Genomic DNA, 22,696 nt, shown 5'->3' on the forward strand with positions numbered 1-22,696 from the left:
AAGTCTGGCAACTCTTTCTCGGAGGGCCACTGTATTCATAAAGACCAAAACCGCGGCGAGCCGAGAGGAACAAAGCGGCGGTTGAGAGCGCGGTCCCGGACCCCGCGCTGGCTTTGCGGGATCGGCACCGGAGCACCCCACGCTGCGCTCCGCCTGCTGGAACCCGAAGGCCCACGCCGCCGGTCCGCCCGCCCGCCCCCCGACGCGCTCCGGCCCACGCATGCGTCTCGTGTACGGCAGCTTTCCCCTCCCTCCCCGTGCCCCGCCCTCCGGTCCGATGACGTGAGCGGCGAGGGCGGAGCCAGGGTCCGTGGCGGGAGTGGGGGAGGAACTGCGAGGTGTGCGTGGACGTCAGACTGGATAGCGGAAGGTCAGGGCGGCCCGGAGCGGAAGTGGGGCTCGGGAGCTGGTCCGCCATTGTGGGCCCGAGGAGCGGAGGGCGAGCGGGGACGAGCGGCGTGCCGGCGGCGAGCTCGGGCCCCTTCGGCGATTCCCGAGCGCGAGCCCGCTTCCCGGAGTCCCCGCGAGCGGCGGCGGCGGCTGGAGCAGAGCTTCACGAGGGCGGCAGCCGACTGCTGTGAGTGCTCGCGGAGAGGCCCAGGCGGCGGCGGCGGCGGCTCCTCCTCTCGGCTTGCGGTGAAGAATGTCAGCCACTAGCGTGGATCAGGTGAGGGAGCAGGGCCCGGGCTCGGCCAAGGCCCGAGCCGCAGAGCTCCACCCTCGCGCGCCTCTAGCCGCCGGCGGCCCTGTAACGGCGCGGCGGAGGCTGCCCGGAGCGGCTGCCGCCCAGGCCGGCGTGCGTGCTGGCGACGGAGCCCGCGGCCGGCGCCCGGGAGCCTTCCGAGGGCCGGATGTCCCGGTGGCCGCGCCGGGGCCCCGAGCTGGCGGCTGGCGGGCGCTGGCAGCGCTGCGGAGGGGCGGCGGGAGGCGGACGGGCGGAGTGGCTGCGGAGGAGCTGGAGGGGTTCACTCCTACGCGGATTGTTCTGAATAACTTGTCTCCGAGAATGTCTCTGATTAACACACTTTTCTTTCCTCTCCTCCCCCCCTCCCTTTACCACATCTTTCGTCTTGCTCCAGAGACCTAAAGGGCAAGGAAATAAAGGTGAGTTTGGTTATTTATTTTTTTTTGCTCTCAGATGTTGCCCTGATGTTATTTTTAAACCGCCAGCGGCTTCTGTCTTGTTTTTGCTTTTCTTCTTAAATGTAAAGGTTAGAAAAACATCCATCGCAGCTAAGACAGCTAACATTTAGGTAGTTCCTGGGTTTGGAGCTACGTTTGTAGAAACCGAAGTTCTGCAAGAATAAACAGCTGTCTTGCTTGTATTTCAGTAAACGTAAGATATTTCTTTATTAGTTTTCTTTTATCTTTGTTACATAACTTAGGTCACAATTTTCTACATTTGTGTCTAGTTTTAAGTACGTTCTTGAAGTGGACATTCTGTTTGAAATGTCTGGATAACATTTATACTTGCAGTTCACATGGCGTTCTATGTCACATGAATGAAAATCGTACGGTTAATCACTGATCCATAAAAGTTGCTTGCAAAGAGGCAACAGCAGTACAGAACTAACTCCTAACAACAAGTATCTCATTGTATAGCCCTGACTGCAAGGTGTGTCTTACAAAGACCTGAGAAGGAAATTATTTGTGCAGTATTGCCAGCATTATATGACTTACTGTTTAAAAACTACCATTAAAAGTAAAACATTTAAAACAGAAATGTAGTTTGTATTTATGCCCGTGGAACTCAGTAGTCAGCTGATTGAAGCATTATGACATGAATCATGTGATACTAGTATAGGACAATAACTCCTTTCTTGGGGTGGTGCCAATTAAAGAACATTCCAATGAAGTATATAGTTATAACGTTTTGCAGTGCCGGAAATGACACTCAGTACAATTATACTTCCTGTTTTTTTCCCCAGTAACCAAGTACTGCTTAGAAAATAAGATCTGCAGTAGCCCTTTAGGTGTAACTTTCATGTTTCTTTTGATGCTTTAAATTTTTTTCCTGGGTTTTTATGTGGCAATGCTGGTTAATTGGAAAATAATTATGTTCTTCACAGAATAATTTCCTTCATGTTATGCTGCATTTTATATAAGAATTTGTATATGCCAGACACATTGAAGTGTGTAGGTAACAAACTTACTGCTTTACTTTAATTAATGTTTTCTTTCAGCACATAAACATTTAGGAATTAACTTACAGAATTTTAGTTATAATTTTAAACTTCAGAATTAGAGGTTAACTTAAAAATAGTTCTTAAACATTTGTAAATTTAAAAGAAATTTCTTTTTCTCTTTTGGCTAATCTGACCATCTGTGAAATCTGTGGTCATTATTGCCTAGTGTAAACTGTTTTATCCTAGAACTATGCAAGGCTATTTGAAGTGCTAAGTGTTTTGTTACGCATTTTAAGGTAAGTGACTTATGTGAAATTCTTTTTGGATAAGAAATGTAGACCACCATATAGATTGGGTATTGTAAGCTTGTCCTGGATTTTCATGAGTTTGGTTTACTCAGGAATCACTTCACTTTGGTGTGGCCTAGTGACCTGTTGTCACACACCAGTTACTTATAAATTGTCTCAAATACGGAAGACAGCCACAGGCTGCATCACCTGGTGACTGCATTTTTATATGAGAATTTTTAATTGATAATGTCACTTCTGATTTGATATGTAGCTACACATACACATTGTGGTTTTTGGATAGTTCTTGTTCTTTATTCTCCCAGCTTTTCTTTGACTCTTTTTGTTCAATTTATAGTTTTATTCTAGGACGAAGGCTGGGATTTCTTAAACATGTAGCTACTGAGTTACCAAGTTTGTTGAGCACATTGCACTTTTTTTTTTAAAAATTCTCTTCTATAAACAAAAGAAGGGTGACTGTAAGTCGTGTTGTTAAGATATTGTAATTACAACAGCTTATTGCTCTAGATGCTATCTGTTGGATTATTTTTTTATCCTCTTTTGAGGAAGAGAAGAAAAGCTCTGCTGGTCCAAAAGTATTGGTATGCTTAACATCATGTAAGTTGGAACCATTATAAAATGATAGGAACCATTGTAAGTTTACAAATACATTACAAGCCAAGTCAGGATTGATAACACATGGCAGTTAGGAGCTTTTGTGTGTTTGAGAAAAACTTCTGTCTTAGCTGACTTACTTTAAGTTAGTGAAATTGTCTTATAGTAAGTCTGTGTTCTATTATTAAGCAGAAACTGTAACTATTCTCGTTTTACAACTGTAAAGATAATAATTTTGAGTTTCAGAGTTTAAGAACTTTATGTTCCTTAGAAGTTGCTATTGGTTAAGATTTTTAAACTAGTTGACTTAATATGAATTCCGAGATGCTACTTCTTTTATGAATTACCTTTAGTTGACATTGTTAGCCTAAGAGCTGGCTTTAGTGTCTTTTTCTGCAAAGTGTTTTTAAGCATATCCTTAAGGCTTATTGGACTAAAAGAATGAAAAGGAGTTCTGTCAGTCTATTTGGAAAGACAAAAATATTTCTGAAATGTAATTCCTAATTTTTGGTATACTTACTTTTACATATTCCTTTTTTAAATTAAGAAAAACCTTTTCTGTGTAAAATTTCAGAACTGCTTGTTACACTTGGCAAGATGATACCAAAAGATAGTTAAAATGTAAGAATAATTACTTGTTGGTCCATAATTTTCTTTATTAACAAGAACTTTTGCTTGCTGTGTCTTCATTTGTGTGTCCAGATGTCCTCTTAGGTCTTCCTCCTTCCTTTCTTTTGTTCCTTAAGTTTATATAAGTAAGCAACACGTGGAAATTGGTTCTTTTTCCTCCTCCTTATTCCTTTTGTAGGAGGGACACGTACATCATTTTATACAACTGCAGTTTAAAAGAATTAGGTTGAAATTGGTTGTTTGAATGTTTCAGAAAATTAGTGTATTTTAGCAATATGATGTTGTGTCTTCTCTCTGTCCCTCCCAAGAAATGATTTCAAAACACCATACTATCATTATTTTGGCTTCATACTATTATTAATCCTCACAACATTCCTGTAAGGAGATAGAGGGTATATGGTATTGTCGCTGTTTTTGTAGGTGGGAAAACATGATGCACACATCTGTTGACTTTCCTAACTTGATGTAGTCAGGACCAGAGCAGAGAATCACCTGGCTTCTAAGGCCCATGTTCTATCTTGATTTGACTTTGCTTCATAGGGCAGAGGAAACAGGCGAAGAATCATGTAAGTCATCTGTTCTTTTTCCCTGAAGACTTTTACACAATATAGAAGTGGCTTAGATTTCATTAATGTTCAGTGACTTTCAGTCTCTAAGGCATTAGATTGTCCTTAAGTAATGATCAACAGCTAAAATCTTATGAAACAGTTGTTTAAAGAAAGTATGCTTCTGAAATTAAAGGGCTAGTTAGTATCTTATTAGGAGCCTTTAAATGGATACTTTTTTGATTATGTTAGCAGTACGGACTAGATAACCAAGAACTGATGGATACAAGAGATAGAAATAATTGTTTTAAATTCAGGCTGATATTCATACTAGTTTAATAGTCTATTCTAGTCATCAGCAACTTTTTTGGGGGGGGCCTTCAAGAAATAAAAGACTGTTCATCACTATTGTTGATAAAGGAATAGTCAAACCAATGGGAAGAACAAGTGTATCAGTCTGTTATATATTTTAATTCTGGAACCCATTTAGCCAAACCTGACCCTGGTGAAGTCATTATGAAACACTGTTAAATCTTTAAGTGGAGTCAGGATCCTTTTGATCTTTGGGCCATAGAGGTCAGCTCTGAAGCCTTCAGGCTCAGAGTAGTTTTACTTTTGAGCTATCCCTGAACATTATTGGATGAAGAATGAAGGGATTTAATAGATCTTTGCTCATAAGCCACTGCTCACTAATGTTACATTTTAGGTAATGTACACTTAGGACAAAATTAGAGTTGATGCTCTGGTAAACTTAACTCCATATTACTTGGCGATACATTGTGACATTGTAGTTTTGAGCAGTAGTTCTAAGAGATTGACATCCCTCACAAATTGCCTTTTCTTTTTTATTTCATGTTTCAATAACAAATACTGCTACTGTATCAGATACTTTTCCAGTAACCTTTGTCTGTTTTTCTGGTTTAGAATAATTTTTAGTTTTATTTGGGGTATTGCAGCATTTAGTATAAAAGATTATTTAATATAGTAATCTCATACGAAGATGAAATGAAATAGGCACTGAATAACCTGAGTTATTATTAGGTTAATGAGCTCAAATCATGACTGGAGACCACTCGCCTCCTCGGTAGTAGACCTGAAATTGAAATCTAGGAGGTGGTTTTATATGCTATACCCAGGCACTACTGGGACAGTGTCCAAATGTATTTTTTTCTTGACTACAAAATATGTCTTTTTACAGTGTATAAAGTAGTTTTGAACTAGTGTTACATTCTAGTTTGTTTCCTCATGTGTTTCATGAGTAATCATCATCATCTTTGGTGTCTTAATTGTAGTTTTACTTTCATGTGAAAGTCTTATTTATTGGTGTTTAGATTTGAACACAAAACCTCAGTGCATGCTAATTTCACCAGTGAGTTGTTAGTCTTTGAGAATCAAGGTATGTGCACACACATTTATTAGAGAATCAAAGTCTTATAGATTTTAACTAGAGTGCTTACATAATGTACATGAGGCCTGGGTTGGCACCCCCAGTACTGCCAAAAACCAAACCAAAACAACATAAGGCCTTTCCTTTTTGATGAGAGGGTCTTGCTACATAGCCCAGTCTGTGTAGTCCATACTGGTTTTTATCTTGCTCTCCTTTTGCTTCTATTTTTCAAGTGCTGTGGTACCCAGTATGTGGCATCAGACCTAGCCCTTTCTAGATTTTTCATAATCATGAATTTTAACCACTTTGGAGACATTTAAGTAATTTACTGGAACTTCAGGTCATAAATAGTTATTTGAAGGCTCAGCGTGGTGTTGTATGTATGCCTGTATTCCCATTGCTTCACAAGCTGAAGTAGGATGATTGAGAATTCAGGGTTAGCCTGGTAATGTAGGAAGAAGACCCAGTTTTGGTAAGAAAAACTTTCTTACCTTTATCAAATTAATAGACTTTTACAAAGTTAGGTCACATACTCAAATATATTATCTACATTATTACTTAAAGTTATTTTAAAGTCATACACAATTTTAGGGAGCCTTCCCAACATTTCTGTGTTGCTTTGCTTACTACAATTTTGAAATTGGTATATTTAAGATTTTGATCAAGGAGAGTATATAGATATGGTTTATATAATATTGGGTTTTAGATCATGGGATTTCTAAGTTTTCTTTGGCACACATTATTTCTAAAGGTTATCCTTAAGAGAGTTCTTAAATCTATAAAACAGCAAGAAATTCTGTACTATTTTTTTCAGAGTTGGCTTGAAAAGTGTTTGAAATGTTAACATTGTGCTATAAATTTTATAAGGATTACATTTCTAATACAAATATGTTTTTTAGTTTCAGTACAAAATGGTTCGATTCATCAAAAAGATGCTGTAAATGATGATGATTTTGAGCCATACTTAAGTAGCCAGACAAATCAGGTAAGTTTTCTGCAGATTCAGATTTAAGAAGTTAAACTTCTATTAGCTTTTACTGATTTTTTTTTTCCAACTAGACATCTAATTGAATACAAGATTAGTGTAGTGTGAAATTTGCCTCCATGTGGTGAAAAACACTTGAAGGTTTATGGCATTGGAGACTACTTTTAGGATTATAAGTAACTGAATGAGGTTCTAAGATATTTAAAAATGAGTATTATTTTTATATAGTATGCTTAGAATTTTTGAATATTAACATGGTTTAATCTTTTACTATTGCAACCATGTTTTTCCTCTTCCTTTTTCCTTTCCTTTTCTCCTTCTCTTCTCTTTCCTTCTGCTCCTCTCCCCTCTCCTCCCCTTTCTTCTCCTCCCCTTCTCTTGCTCCCCCTTCTCAAGACAGGATTTCTCTGTGTAGCCTTGTCTGTCCATTGTGTCACTTGGTCTACCAGGCTGGCCTTGAACTCAGAAATCCACCTGCCTCTGCCTCCCAAGTCCTGAGATTAAAGAAGTGCTCTGCTATTGCCTGCTACAGCCACATATTTTAACTAAAGCAGATTAGACTTAATAGCTGGAAACTTTCACTGGATAATGATTAGTTTGTGTCTTACAACTTTAGTTAAGTATATTTTCTTTTAAGATATTCAAATTTGAATTTCATTAAGTTATTGCAGTTTTTAATTTGGCAGTATTAGAGAATAGAATTAAGGACTTTACAAATACTTCCTTATTGTGAACATGGAGATTAAGTATAGATCATCAGTACCCCCCCCCACTCAAAATTCAGGGATTTGAATCTGTGATAGTGTACATGCTAAGACATGTACCCCAATTAAGCCACATGCCTAGCCCCTAGTAGCTTCTGAGAATTTGTTCATAAGGATAATTTAAATTCTAAGAAGCAATAAAATGAAGATATTTTACATTTTGATAAAATTTTTGCCGTTATGTTTATTGTCAAATTTGGGTCACTGGTAGAATCAAATTTTGAAAACAAAATTTCAACCTTTACCAGTTCATGAGAATATTCTGGAATGAAATTTCTAGTAGTTTCTTCCACTTGTAAAATGATATTTGAAAAATGTGCTCTGTAACTTTAACCTAGATTCTTTTAAAAGCGTAAGAGGAAAAGGCACTAAGTATTCCCATAGAAGTGATTCGTTAGACAATTTGAACAAAAGATTCTGCTTTGTGGAGTGTAGACTTGATTTGTAGCTTAGAGAAGTGATGGCTTCCGTCGCCCTCATCTGCCTTACTTTGTGTGCTGTCTTAGATTCCTAGTGTGTATCAGAGAGGAGTAAATAAATTAGGAGGAGTGGAAACAAGTGGTAGAATTTGTGAGTGCTTGGCAGGAAGGGGTGGAAAAGATGTCACCGTGTCTTTCCACAGGACCAAAAAGGATTACCTCTAACAAGGCGTGCATTTGAAAGCATTAACAATACAGAACTAGGAAACTAGGTTTGTTGTATAGGAAAAAATTGGAAAATTGTCTAAAATCTTAAAGGGCAGTTATGTAATTTTAAATCAGAATTTCTTAGCTGAATTATAAAAGTAACTTGGGTATTGCTAGTTTAATGGAAACTAAGTGTATTGCTGGAATAGCTCAAGTAAACATGATTGACAAACTTTATAAAGTTGTTCAGGTATTTAATGAATTAATTTCTTGCAGTCCTGATTTAGCTAAAGTTAAATGGATAGATTGTGAGATTCTTTTTAAGATTTATTTTTATGTGTATGTGTGCAAATATATATTGTGTGTGTGTGTGTGTGTGTGTCCTGGAGAGGCCATAAGAGGGTGTTAAATCCTTGGGACCTGGGAGTTATTTTTTTTAATATTTTTTTAAGATTATTTATTTGTTATGTATACAACATTCCATGTATGCCTACACACCAGAAAAAGGCATCAGATCTCATTTTGGATGGTTGACGAGCCACCATGTGGTTGTTGGGAATTGAACTCAGGACCTCTCTGGAAGAGCAGTCAGTGCTCTTAACCTCTCAGCCATCTCTCCAGCCCGGGACCTGGGAGTTATAAGTTGTGAGTTGTTCACCATAAGTTATGGCTTCTCCAGAAAAGCAGGAACTGCTGAGCCAACTCTCCAGCTCCACATATTGTGCCTTTAAAATTAATCCCTTCATGTAATTTTAAAAAGTATAAGTAACAAAGATGAATCATCTGGTGGGAAAGGTGCTTTAATTTCTCCTGGTGATTTAAGTTGTTTTCTGCGCTTAAATCTAATTAATATCGGCTAACTGTAGGATTGTGTTAAAAATGTTGATCTTACTCCTCTGACACTATACTTCTTCCATTTTATAGTGTTTTATTTTTTAAAGAAGGAAGGAAACAGATCATTGGTTCCCTGTAAATCTTCAGAGTAATGTGGTAATAGAGTCCAGGTTTCATGTTTCAATTGCCCTTTTGGTAAAGATGCCATGTAAATTGAAAATACATTATTTATTTATTTATTTATTAATTAATTATTATTATTATTATTGTTATACATTATTTATTGGTGTTTTATGTTTCCAGATTCTTGGCCATTTATTCACAGAATTGAAATTAAAACCCATGCTGATTTGCAAAAGTAGCAAGGAAATTTTATTTAAAGCAAAGCAGTAGAAAAATTTAGCATATGGTGCAAGGGAGCAGCCAGGTACATGAGTGAAAATATTCAAGATCTCAAGTTGCTGTCTGAGATCTCTCTTTATAAGGTCTAAAGGAAGGATGGGCTGATTGCTAAGGGTGTAATTTGCTTGGTTCTCTATTTTGATTGATTAGGTCATACAATAATTTTTCCATTGTGCATATTTCTTTCCATATGCATCTAATTTTGTCATATACATAGGAATAAAGTAGATTTAAGAGTATAATTCCTAAAAGGATACAGTTTTGTTTTACTCTTCATGTACCCCAGATCAGCCCTGGCTGGATCTCTCCTCTGATCTTCAGAGTAGAATGCATTGAGCATACTTTCGAATAGAAACTTTCCACGTTTCATTGTTGTTAGAAGAATAGAAACATATCCTCTCTGTGGGTGTGGCTCTGAGGTTGCTGGTTGCATTGATTGGAGAGGAGTGTGTGCATAGTAAGTATATTACTAGCAGAGGGGTAGGTACATACCACAAACCAAGTGGAATCCCAAGACACTAAACCAGTCCTTATGCTTTCCCAGTGGAGGCTTGAGAAAATAATTATGTTTAAGTTTTATTCTGTTTTGGCATTGTGCCCTGTATTTTAACGATGACTGGGTATTGCTGTGATTTTTCCACTGGTGTTTCAGTAACTACACTCCACAGTCCAAAATCCATGTCTGATTCTGTGATTGTCAATACTAATAATAAAAAAAAAATTACCTGCCAGATGTGATGGTGTACTCCTAGAACTTCCTAAGTGAAGTTGCATTTAGCCTGCACTTCATAGTAAGATTGTCTCACAAAAATCAAAACAAAAAATAAAGCACACATAAAGCCACTACTAGAGTTTCACAAGTAGCTGTATTTGTCATATGAGTGCATTTAAAATGACTTGCATGCTTTAGCTCATCTTTAGTCAGCATTGCCCATCCTTGGGAAATAAGACAGCCGTTTTCTGAAATTGGGTTTTTTTTTTTTTTGATTTCTTAAAAACAAAAAACCAAAAATAAGCACCTTATTTTTTTTTTTTAATGTAAACCTTCAAACTCATTACACTGTGGAGTTTTATATTTATGAGTTAGCTCTTTGCTGGTGTGCTAGTTAAGTTGGAGGGTCCGTTTTTGTTGCTGTATTGTGTAGCATTCCAGTGCAAAGAATGAGGTCTTCATCTTTCTGTCCCTAGTCACTGGTATGATGGTATTTGGCAGGGACGAGAGATTCATGACATAGTATTAAGTGAGTGCATGTGTTAAGGCTATTTGGTAGAATTGCAGAGTGAAGAATTGCAGTTGGTGAAACACAGATTTTATTATATTTAACACAACGACACCTGTATGATTGTATTTTGATAGTGTTATTTTGTAGCCCTGGCTGGCTTCAAACTTAAGCCTCCCAGGTACTGGGATTATTGCCTTGACAGTGCTTTTGCAGTAAATCTCAGTTTTTGCAATGACCAATAGAAGAAAGTAAATAAAATCATTATAGATACAGAAAAAATCACTAACCCATTGGTTCTGAAATCAGGAGAGCTTTTTTGTTTGTGTATGTTTGTTTGCGATTGGCTTTGATGTATGTAGCCCACATTGGCTTTGGCTCTGAGCCCATCAGTTTCCACATGTATTAGTATCATATTTGCATGCTACCATTCTGGGCTTGGAAGTTGGGAGTCTGAAGTACTTTTTTTGTGTGTGTACCTAGACGTCCTTCAACAAAAGAATGAATAGAGAAAATGTACTTTTATACAAGGGAGTATTACTCAGTTGTTAAAATGATATGCAATTTGCAAGCAAATGGATGGAAGTAGAAAAAAAACCACCGAGGGGTTGGAGAGACGGCTCAGCGGTTAAGAGCGCTGCCTGCTCTTCCAGAGGTCCTGAGTTCAATTCCCAGCAACCACATGGTGGCTCACAACCATCTGAAATGAGATCTGATGCCCTCTTCTGGCCTGCAGTCAGACACACAGACAGAATGTTGTATACATAATAAATAAATATTTAAAAAAAAAACCGAATGAGGTAACTCACTCATTGACGTTATATAGACATTAGCCATTAAATAAGTGATAATCAAGCTGCAATCCATAGATCCAGAGTGGGCAGGTATTGATGAAGGGTTCAGAGGGGAACACATAGATCTCCTGAGAGGGAGAAATAAGATGAACTTTATGAGTGGACTGGGAAAAGGGGGTGAGAGCTGAAATGGAAGGATCAGTTGGGGAGCAGAAGAGGAGCTGAGGGAGGGAATGTTGGGAGAGGCAACTAGATGTAAGGGGCATTTGAGGAGCAGCAAGGAAACCTAGGACAATGAAAACTCCTTAACATATGTAGTCAATTCTCATTAATTTTCCAACTAATGAGAAAGATCGAGTCCCAACTGGCCATCTCTTCTCACCACTAAGTTTCCAATACCAGGACTGCATTTCATCTAACTGAAGTTGGTATAACAGACACATGAAAATCCCCAAACAACCCAGGCTGCTGCCAAGATAATAAGCTGCCCTCCACAAACTGCCAACAAGACCCCATTGATGACGACACCCACATAACTCACTGACGATGAAGAATTTGAGCTGGTGTCCACAAAGAACCTTTACCCCCATGTTCTAGCGTCTTTGGTATGGGAAGATACTCTCCAGGTTACCAAGAGAAACATAAAAACCAACCCATCTGAAATTTTTACAATCTTCCTAACTAAAATATTTGCTAGGGCAATGTTGGCACAAAGCTTATGGGAGTAACCAAGAAATATGTGATTTGACTTAAGGCCAATTCATGAGCTGGAACCCATACTGCTTAGGTGACCAAGAACCAGAGACTAGACAGACAGTTCAAAGATCTGATAAAACCAAATACAACTAGTCTAAGCATCACCAACAAAAAGTAACAATAAAATGACTCCTGTGATATTTGCTATACTCATAGATCAGCCGTTTACTCAGCCATCATCAGGGAGGCGTCCTCCTGCAGACATGGGAACAAATACGCACAGTCAGACATAATCCAGAGAGATCTTAGAACATCTAGCTTTAATTGGTATATTGCCATCAATTCTCTCCCCTCAGAGCTCAGGGGAAGAGCAAGAAGAGTAGGTAGGGTAGGTGGTAACTGAGGACAACAGGAGAACAAGGCCTTCTAAGTCAACTGAGCAAGGATCCTATCAACTCCAAAGACTGAAGATCCAAGCACAGGGACTACATGGGTCATGGACATATGAATTATAGCTTTCATTTTATTTTTACAGAACTCTTGAATGTGTGGATGAGTGGGTTCTTGATTCTTATGGCTTCTCTTAATGTATAAAGAAGCCAAAGTGTGATAAATATAGTTAATAACTAGTTCATTCCAAAACTGATAGTGGTAGAAATTTCAAGTTTTCACAGCATAAAAATACTATTAAAACTATTTAGGGTATAGTTTAAATCCCTTGATATAATCATTCCATGTTGTATATTCATGAATCATAACCATATAAATATATATAACTCTAAACACTTGATTCATAAAAGAAAAAGAATCATCAAAATGTCCCTGGAGGTCAAGACAAAATTAAGAACTGAAAATTTTTAGTGAAAGACGGTCTATATTTGGACACTGGTTTCAGTTCCATAGGTATACTTGAATTTTGCACATTTTTTATAAATTTTATTTCTACAAGAAAATAAGATATTTAATACTACTTATAAATGAGAATGCTGATCCAGTGACGAACTAATTTTCTTAAGGAGAATTATAAGTCTGTAACTTTTTATAATGAATAAAAAAATTTTTAAATGAGACATAAAATTAAATTTTGAAACAAGAGAAAGGCGTTGAACCTAAGAAGAGTTGAGAGAGGCAGCTGCAAATGACTTTAAAAAAAATCCTAAGTGTCAGAGAATTAATAAAAATTTATTAAAAAGAAAAACATTAAGAAATGGATATGTTGTCTGGGCAGTAGTAGTGGACACCTTTAATCCCAACACTCAGAGGCAGGAGTATCTCTGAAACCAGCCTTGTTTAGTGGAGTGAGTTCTGGGTCAGCCAGGGGAATGTGGTGAAACCCTGTCCCAGTCCACCCGTAAAGGTCATTGTATTTCTCCCTCTCGGGAGATCTATGTGTTCCCTCTGAACCCTTCATCAATACCTGCCCACTCTGGATCTATGGATTGTAGCTTGATTATCACTTATTTAATGGCTAATGTCAATACTGAGTGAGTTACCTCACTCAGTGATTTCTTTTTCTACTTCCATCCATTTGCTTGCAAATTGCATGTCATTTTAACAACTAATACTCCCTTGTATAAAAGTACCACATTTTCTCTATTCATTCTTTTGTTGAAGGATGTCTAGGTCCTTCCAGCTTCTGGCTATTATGAGTAGAGCAGCAGTGTCCTTGTAGTGTGATAGAGTGTCTTTTGGGTATATGCCCAAAAGTGGTATGCTGAATTTTGAGGTAAATCATTTCCAAACTTTTTGAGGAGTTGCCTTATTGATTTTTATAGTGACTGTGCAAGTTTGTGCTCCCACCAGCAGTGGAGGAGTGTTTGCCTTGCTCCACTCTCTCCAGCATGTGATGTCATTTGCGTTACTGATCTTAGCCATTCTGATAGGTGTGAGATGAAATCTCAAAGTAGTTTTGAGTTGCATTTCCCTGATGGCTAATGATTTTAAGTGTATTTGAGATTGCTCTATTGAGAATTCTTTGTATATATCTGTTCCCCATTTTTTAATTGGATTTTTTTGGCTTTTTATATCTATCTAGTTTCTTGACTTCTTTATATATTTTGGATATTAGTGCTTTTCAGCTCTGGAGTTGGTGAATTTTCATTCTGTAGGGAGCCATTTTGTGATATTAATGGGTCCGTTGCTATGCAGAAGCTTCTTAGTTTCATGTGGTACTATTGCTTAATTGTTGGTTTTACTGCTTGTCCTAAGGGGGGTCTGTTCAGAAATGTTTTTCCTGTACCAGTGGTAAGCAGTATCTATTGAAAAGATGATTCATTTCTTTTTGATTTTCCATTTGGATGCAATATAGGTTTTTGAAGTATATTCTTATGATTCTCTGGATTTCCTTGGTGTCTGCTATTGTAACTCCCTTTTTGTTTCTGATTTTATTAGTTTGGGTAAGAGTTTGTCAGTTTTACTGATTTTTCTCAAAGAATCAACTCATTTCTTTGATTCTTTGTGTTTTTCTCTTTGTTTTTATTTTACTGATTTCAGCCCTGAGTTTGATCATAACTTGCAATTTTCTCTTTTTGGGTCTCTCTCTCTCTCTTTTGTTTTTTTGTGACAGGGTTTTTCTGTAGCTTTGGAGCAGTTCTTGGAACCAGCTCTTGTAGACCAGACTGACTTTGAACTCACAGAGATCTGCAAACCTCTGCCTCCCAAGTGCTGGGATTAAAGGCATGTGGCTTGTCTATTTTTCATTCAATTCTAGAAAGTCTGTCTTTATTCTGTTTTGGCCCATTGTTCCTTGAGTAGAAAGTTGTTCGGTTTCCATGAGTTTGTAGAGCTTCTGTTTCTTTTGTTGAAATCTAGCTTTAATCTAAGGTGGTCTGAATGGATGGAGGGTGTCATTTTGGTTTTCTTGTATCTGTTGAGACTTACTTTGTGTCTTGAGTACGTGGTCTATAGTATGAGGCTGCTCGTTTGTTCCCAGCTGCTCAACCCTGAAGTAATCAACAGAAACCATATTATTTGGCTTAAGCGTATTTCTGGCTAACTCCTATATCCTAAACTAAACCCATATCCATTAATCTATGTATCACCATGAGACTGTGGCTCACCGGAACTTGGGTGAAGTTCTGGTGTCTGTCTCCGGAGGGGCTACATGACTTTTCTGACTCTGCCTTCTCTCTACCAGCATTCTGTTTAGTTTTCTCCACCTAATTCTTTCTGCCCTGCTCTGCTATAGGCTCAAAGCAGTTTTTTTTTATTAACCAGTGGTATTCACAGCATACAGAGGGGAATCCCACATAGTGGTCAGTTTTGAATAAGCTCCTTGAGATGCAGAAAAGAAGGTGTAGTCTTTTAAAAGTGTTTGTGTGACTGTAGATATCTTCTAGGTTCATTTGGTTTAGAAAGTCCGTTAGCTCCAGCATTTCTTTGTTTCTATCTGGATTAGAGTGAGGTATTAAAGTCTCCCAACATCAATGTGTGAGGGTCAATGTATGATTTTAGCTCTAATTGTGTTTCTTTTACAGATTAGGGTACCCTTGTATTTAGGGCATAGATGTTAAAAATTCAGTTATATCTTGGTGGCTTATGTAGTGTCCTCTTTCTTTTGATTACTTTTGGTTTGAAGTCTATTTTATTAGATATTAAAATGGCTACCCGCTTGACTCTTAGGTTCATTTTCTTGGTATATCTTTTTCCAACCCTTTACCCTGAGGTAATGTCTATCTTTGATGTTCAGGTGTGTTTCTCGGATGCAGCAGAAGGTTGTGTCTTGCTTTTCATCCATTCTGTTAGTCTGTTTTTATTGGTGGAATTCAGTCCATTGATAATGAGAGAGATTAATGACAAATAATTGTTTTTCCCATTATTTTCTTGTTTTTGTTGTGGTTGTGGTGGAGAGAGATAAGGGAGAGAGTGTTTCCATTTTGACTTTGCTGTTCTGATATTTCCTATGGTTTTCATGGTGGTAGTTAACCTTAGGTTGGAGTTTTTCTTCTAACACCTTTTGGTATTGGGATGATTGTAGATCTATGTGCTAATAATCTGATTTTGTCTTTGTTGAATGGGTGTTTGTTCCCTTGGCTCCTGTTACCCCCCTTCTCTCTCTCTCTCTCTCTCTCTCACTCTTTCTCTCTCTCTCTTGCGCGTGCGCACACACACAACTTTGGTTCTCCTTGTTACCTTCTTATCCCCTTCCTCTCCTGTGTAGTCTCTTCTTAACAAGACCTCCCCCCTCCTTCTTCCTTTCTTTCTGTATAAGACATTTAAAATTGCTTGTATAAGCTTGGGTAGAGGATTCCTGTACCCCAACAGCCATTATCTTCCTATAACTCACTTGAGAGTTATGGGACCTTATGAGTGTTCCCTTCCCCATCCATGATATAACGATCTGGGCCTAATTCTTGTGCAGATCTTATTTAGATAGCCACTGTTCCTGAGAGTTCCTAGGTATAACAGCTATGCCATGTCCAGAAGATAGATTTTTTTTCCCCTGTACTTTTTATCCTCTGGCTATTAGACTCTTTGCATTCTCCATTCATGGTATTCCCAGAGCCTTGGAGAGGGTGATACAGATACCCCATTTAGTGCTAAGCACGTATCACCTCTTAGCACTTGGACCAGTTATGGATTCTCTGTATTAACTGCTACCTGTTGCAAACAAGCTTCTCTGACTAATGCTGAAAGCATTGTTAATTTATGAGAATAAATACTTTGACACCATATCTATTCAGAAAAGGAACAGTAGTAGGTTTTTCTTTAGGGCCTGTGACCTCCCCAGCCATGTCATGCGGTGCAGACAGGCTTTAAATCTACCCGAGCAGCAAGCTGTTGGTTACCCCTCATAACAGTCATGCCGGTGTTGTACCATTGAAGGCATCTTGTCTGGCAGGTTGGTATTGCAACTTGAAAGGTCTACAGCTGGGTCCATACTTGATGCCTTCCTCCCATAAGATCCAATGTCGTCTTACACTATGCAAGCTATCAAGTAGAGGAAGAGAGGACGCTTCTAATTTATTTCCTTCTTGACTTCTTGATTACTGCAACTGAAAGTGTACGTTGTCTTCAGTAGTGGGGTCTTATCATCTAGTTCTGATGGGCAGCCAAAGTGCTATAGCAACAGACTGTTATTTTGAGAGCCTCTGGAGTCTCCCTATTGGCAATGGGATTTTCTTTTAAAAATCTGTGTCTTCTGAGAGCAGCATTAAGATGAAGAGTATATTTTATTGTATTTTGTCTTTAAAGTAGAGGAGAGTAAAACAGTTAATTGTGTTTCATGGTGTAGGCATGATACTGATTTTTCTTCTCAGATACAGCATTTTTACACTTTTTTCTTAATTAAGTACAAAATTTAAGTGGCAGTACTTGATTCCATCATAAAGACTGCAATTTAATTCCTCTGTTTGACATAATATTCCAAATTTGTTTAAATCTTGTATGTACATTTTAATTTTGTACCTGTAAAGCTTATTAGCATTTTGTAAAAATTTCAGTATTTTAAAATTGTGACAGAAACACAATCTTTATTTTACTCCTACATTTTCTGCCTAAAAATGCCATAATTTTGTAATATTTCAAAATTACCACTGACATAGTTTTATATGCTTAATCCTAGCACTTAGGAGAAGCAGAAGGATTGTGAGATTGAAGCCAGTCTTCTGTAGAGTGAGTTTGAGTCCAGCTGGGCAGCAAGACTGTCTTAAGGGTGATGGTACTCATCTGTAAATATTTCTGCTGATAATATTGATTTGAAATTTTAATTATGTTGACTAGGGACATCTCTTTCATTCACTTAAAACTGCTTTCAGTATTTCAGATAACCTTTTTCTCTTCTCAAGTGTACATTTCACTACTGATTATGGTTTTCTGTTTTGCAGAATAACAGCTATCCACCAATGTCAGATCCATATATGCCTAGTTACTATGCTCCATCCATTGGATTTCCATATTCTCTTGGGGAAGCAGCATGGTCCACGGCTGGAGACCAGCCTATGCCGTATCTGACAACCTATGGACAAATGAGTAATGGAGAGCATCATTATATACCAGATGGTGTTTTTAGTCAACCAGGGGCATTAGGAAATACCCCTCCATTTCTTGGTCAACATGGATTTAACTTTTTTCCTGGTAATGCTGATTTCTCTACATGGGGGACAAGTGGATCTCAGGGACAATCAACACAAAATTCTGCTTATAGTAGCAGTTATGGCTATCCACCTAGTTCTCTTGGGAGAGCTATTACTGATGGACAGGCTGGATTTGGCAATGATACTTTGAGTAAGGTGCCTGGCATTAGTAGTATTGAGCAAGGCATGACTGGACTGAAAATTGGTGGTGACCTGACGGCTGCAGTGACAAAAACTGTAGGTACAGCCTTGAGCAGCAGTGGTATGACTAGCATTGCAACCAATAATGTGCCCCCTGTTAGCAGTGCAGCACCTAAACCAACTTCTTGGGCTGCTATTGCCAGAAAGCCTGCCAAACCTCAACCGAAACTTAAACCCAAGGGCAATGTGGGCATTGGGGGTTCTGCTGTGCCACCACCTCCTATAAAACACAACATGAATATTGGAACTTGGGATGAAAAGGGGTCAGTGGTAAAGGCTCCACCAACCCAACCAGTTCTGCCTCCTCAAACTATAATCCAGCAGCCTCAGCCATTAATTCAACCACCACCATTGGTGCAAAGCCAACTGCCTCAACAGCAGCCTCAGCCACCACAACCACAGCAGCAACAAGGACCTCAGCCACAGGCCCAGCCTCACCAAGTGCAGTCTCAACAGCCTCAACTGCAGAATCGCTGGGTAGCTCCTCGGAATAGGGGAACTGGCTTCAACCAGAATAATGGAGCGGGCAATGAAAACTTTGGTTTAGGTGTTGTACCTGTTAGTGCTTCACCTGCTAGTGTAGAGGTGCATCCAGTGCTGGAAAAACTAAAGGCCATAAACAACTATAATCCCAAAGACTTTGATTGGAACCTGAAGAATGGACGTGTGTTTATAATTAAGAGCTATTCTGAGGATGATATACATCGTTCCATTAAGTACTCTATCTGGTGTAGTACTGAGCATGGTAATAAGCGTTTGGATGCAGCTTATCGTTCCCTGAATGGGAAAGGCCCACTCTATTTGCTCTTCAGTGTGAATGGCAGTGGACATTTTTGTGGAGTGGCTGAAATGAAGTCTGTTGTGGACTATAATGCATATGCTGGTGTCTGGTCTCAGGATAAGTGGAAGGGCAAATTTGAAGTTAAATGGATCTTTGTCAAAGATGTTCCCAATAACCAATTACGACATATTCGCTTAGAAAATAATGACAACAAACCAGTAACCAATTCAAGGGACACTCAAGAAGTACCCCTAGAGAAAGCAAAGCAAGTGCTTAAAATAATTGCTACTTTCAAGCATACCACCTCAATCTTTGATGACTTTGCACATTATGAAAAGCGTCAAGAGGAGGAGGAAGCCATGCGAAGGGTAAGTACAAATCCAGTAATCTTTTGTGTGAGGATTTATCCTCATGGGTGGAGTGCATGGGATGACATTCTTTTATGCCTCTGAATGTTACAGTTTATGAACTTTATTCTGAGAGAAATCAAAAGCTTAAAAAACAAAACTCTAATCTACCTCTTATCTGCAGCCCTTCTAGTTCCTGCTCTGTTATGTTGCTGTATTCTCAAGTATTTGTTAGTGCTTTGTTTTAAGAGAAAGGTGGTGTATGTGTGTGTGTTATGTAAAACTATAGTATATAATTTATAGAACCGAAACATTTCCAACAAAATAGAGCAAGAATTTGACATTAGGGTGGGAAATTAGAAGGGTATGACCTTTCGAATTCGATCTGTAGTATTTGATTTTCTCTTGTTAGCACACTTTCTGTGAGACTTGGGGAGACTTTCTGAGTTTACATATATTTGTATAAGCCTGGAATGTGGTCCCAAGGTAAGACAGGCTTGAGTTGCTTTCTCTTCAGAACTAAACATCAACTGGGGGGCCTGATTTTAAATGTAAAGGGAATGGGAAGGGTAGGAAATGAATTTTAGTACACTTAAGTTTCTATTGAAAGTAAGCAAGAGTAAATAACATTAGCCACTGTGGAAATATTTGTGGGAAATTTAATGTTAAGGCACACACTTCTTTCTTCATGAAAACACAGCACTGATTCATTTCTTTGTATGAACTCAAATATCATATGACTTCTTACATATGTGGAGCAGAGAAAACTTCTTCAGCTAACATTGAGCACTCAGTAGTGAATTCTGTTGAGATAAGGATCTGTAGTGGTTTCTAAACCATTAGACTCAGAAGTATTTATTGGAGTGTCACCCCTTTTTTGTATTTGGTAAGGACTTTACATTTCTGACAAGCACCCTAGGTGATGCTGGTGCCAGTTTTGCTGTGCTGAACATTTAGAAACTTGGCTTTGGAGTGATTCAGACTGCTGTTTGCACCTTTGTAGGAGCTGTTTAAATGAATTGCTAAATAGAATTTTCTCCTAGTCAAATGAGGGAAGTGAGGAAAATAAGGATCAGAAGTTGCCAGGCTGTCTTTTTAGCTTATCGGTTAAGTAATAGTCAGATTGTAATTGCTATTATACGACAGTGGATCAGGAGAACAATTTGGAATGTGGATGGTGTGATATAGGTAAAGATGTCATTTGGGATATGCTTATTTTAGGATCTTTGAGAAATACAGGTAGGGGCCTTCCTAATTTAGACAGTTGAGAGACATGGGAATCAGACTTGGAACTTTTTGTTTTTCTGTAGCTGAGTCTGTTGAAGTGAGATAAGATTGTCCAGGAGAAAAGATGGCAAAGAAATACATAGAAGCTTTTTCTTTCTTCTACCACCAAGTACATTTTTTTTACATCCCTTTCCTACCTAGTCTGAAAATTTAGTTCTGGTTTTATTTTTGATGTTCTAATATATATTTTATTTACTGAGTTTTCCCCACTCATAATTATTTTGGCAATGAGGGTTCTCCAGCTTGTTTTTCTAGTCAACAAGATTCCTGTGGAGGAGCCAACTTGGCATATCCTTTCTGCCATATAAGTTTACATGTCAGGTTCTCTTATTTCAGAATGAGAAATTTCAGGGAAATTTGAAGCTGCAAGAAAAATCTTTCATCAGTATTTATATAGGTACTAACTCATTGATGTGCACACATTTTTAGATTTGAACAGCCGGTTTTCATTATATTTGAGTAAAATGAAGTTTCATGAAAGGACCAAGATAAAAAAATTGGATAATTTGTGGAACAAAAGATAGTTTAAAATGTAGAAGCCAGGTGTAGTTGTATACACTTTTAATCTCAGCACTCAAGAGGCAGAGGCAGGCGATTTCTGAGTTTGTGGCCAGTCTGTTATTCATTGAGACTTCCAGTACAGCTCTGGCTATACAGAGAGATCCTTCAGAAACAAGCAGCTATATACATACATGCATACATATATACACACATACATTATACACATATAAAACAAAAGTTACAGTTTTCCTTGTCGGAAGGATTCCTGTTCTTACATAATTGGAGTAGAATACTAAAAAGTGTTATTGAAAACTTAGAATATGATTATCATAGTTTAAAAAAGTAGGTTAGTTAGCAGTTTAATGTGACTATATTCCCATGTTAGAGCTTGTTTAAGTTTCAGAAGTTCAAATTGGAAAAGTTAACCAGATGCAGAGCAATAGACATGAAAATAGGAAAGGAAAAAGATACAGTGGAAAGAGAAGTGGTCTGTGTTTTTTAAGAAGCAGGAAGAAAACAATCAGTGTAAAAGATACTTTAGGAAACTTTCCTAAACCCATGTTTCCGGGTGGAATAATGGGATTCCCACATGATTAGCAGGCTAGTTTGAAATGATAAAAGACATGAAAGGAGAAAAATATTTAAAACTTCCTAAATGAAAGATACTACAAAGGAAAGATAAGCAGGGTAATCAACAGTGTCTCCTCTCTGACCCTAGGAATGAAAAGTGAAATCTTATTTCAGAGTGCAAAGAGGGAGTATAGAATTACATTCCTCAGGTAGGTAAAGCCTGAGTCTTCATAGGTTTTTTTATTTGGTTTGTTTTGTTTTTGAGACAGGGTTTCTCTGTGTAATAGCTCGGACTGTCCTGGAACTTGTTCTGCATACCAAGCTGGCCTTCAAGTCTTAAGAGATCCACTTCCCTCAGCCTCCCTAGTGCTGGGATTAAAGACACGTGCCACCACTGCCTGGCTGCCTCCATAGTTTTTTAAAGAAAGGTTGAAAGAGACATTTCAACAAAATTAAAAAAAGAATTGAAATGCTGATAATCCCTGTTAATTATTGGTTATATTGGAACAATGCCCCTCCACAGGAATCCTGAACATATTTTCAGTTAAACATATTTGTTACTCAAGAACAGAAAGAGTCTAGCAAACAAAATGGGCTTATGATTGGAAACCACTATCCTTGGCAGAGGGAAGGAATATGGGAAGAAGAAAAAAACCTGTCGATAATCTTTGTTGATAGGTTTCGAGGCTGATTGAGAGGAGCAGGAGCAGCGTTTGCTCTCTTATTTCTTAGTATCAGGTAGTAGGGCCCTCACAAAGGCAGTCGTATTAAGATACTATCAAGTGAGTAAATTTGAGTCTCAAAAGTAATGGTTCTCAACCTTCCCAGTGCTGAGACCCTTTACTACATAACCATAAAATTATGTTTCTTGTTAATTTGTAACTGATTTTTGCCACTGTTATGATTTATAATGTAAATATCTGTTTTCTGATGGTCGAAGAGCATATCTGTGGGTCTTGCACTTTTCAAATGGTCGTGACCCCACAGGTTGAGAACCAGTGCTTTAAAGACTTTTCAGAGTTTG

The 22,696-nt window shown here is 38.3% G+C and overlaps 1 protein-coding gene across 4 annotated transcripts in view; it reads left to right on the forward strand.

Annotated features, from left to right (window-relative positions):
* The first annotated feature begins 390 nt into the window (after positions 1 to 390).
* Ythdf3 (YTH N6-methyladenosine RNA binding protein F3) overlaps positions 391 to 22,696 on the forward strand; it is a 33,765-nt gene continuing 11,459 nt past the window's right edge. Inside the window, exons 1-5 of one of the 4 annotated variants that reach the window (XM_087897220.1) lie at positions 391 to 667; positions 1,080 to 1,104; positions 4,079 to 4,224; positions 6,490 to 6,575; positions 17,737 to 19,335. In XM_087897220.1, the coding sequence (XP_087753346.1) occupies positions 4,167 to 4,224; positions 6,490 to 6,575; positions 17,737 to 19,335 (1,743 nt within the window). In that variant the 5' untranslated portion in view covers positions 391 to 667; positions 1,080 to 1,104; positions 4,079 to 4,166. Of the gene's footprint in view, positions 668 to 1,079; positions 1,105 to 2,402; positions 2,423 to 4,078; positions 4,225 to 6,489; positions 6,576 to 17,736; positions 19,336 to 22,696 lie in introns of those variants that run through there. The other 3 variants (XM_087897222.1, XM_087897221.1, XM_085677295.2) reach the window with 3 other exon arrangements.

This window comes from Myodes glareolus, chromosome 16, assembly GCF_982192425.1.
Source record: "Myodes glareolus chromosome 16, mMyoGla1.1, whole genome shotgun sequence".
NCBI lineage: Eukaryota > Metazoa > Chordata > Mammalia > Rodentia > Cricetidae > Myodes > Myodes glareolus.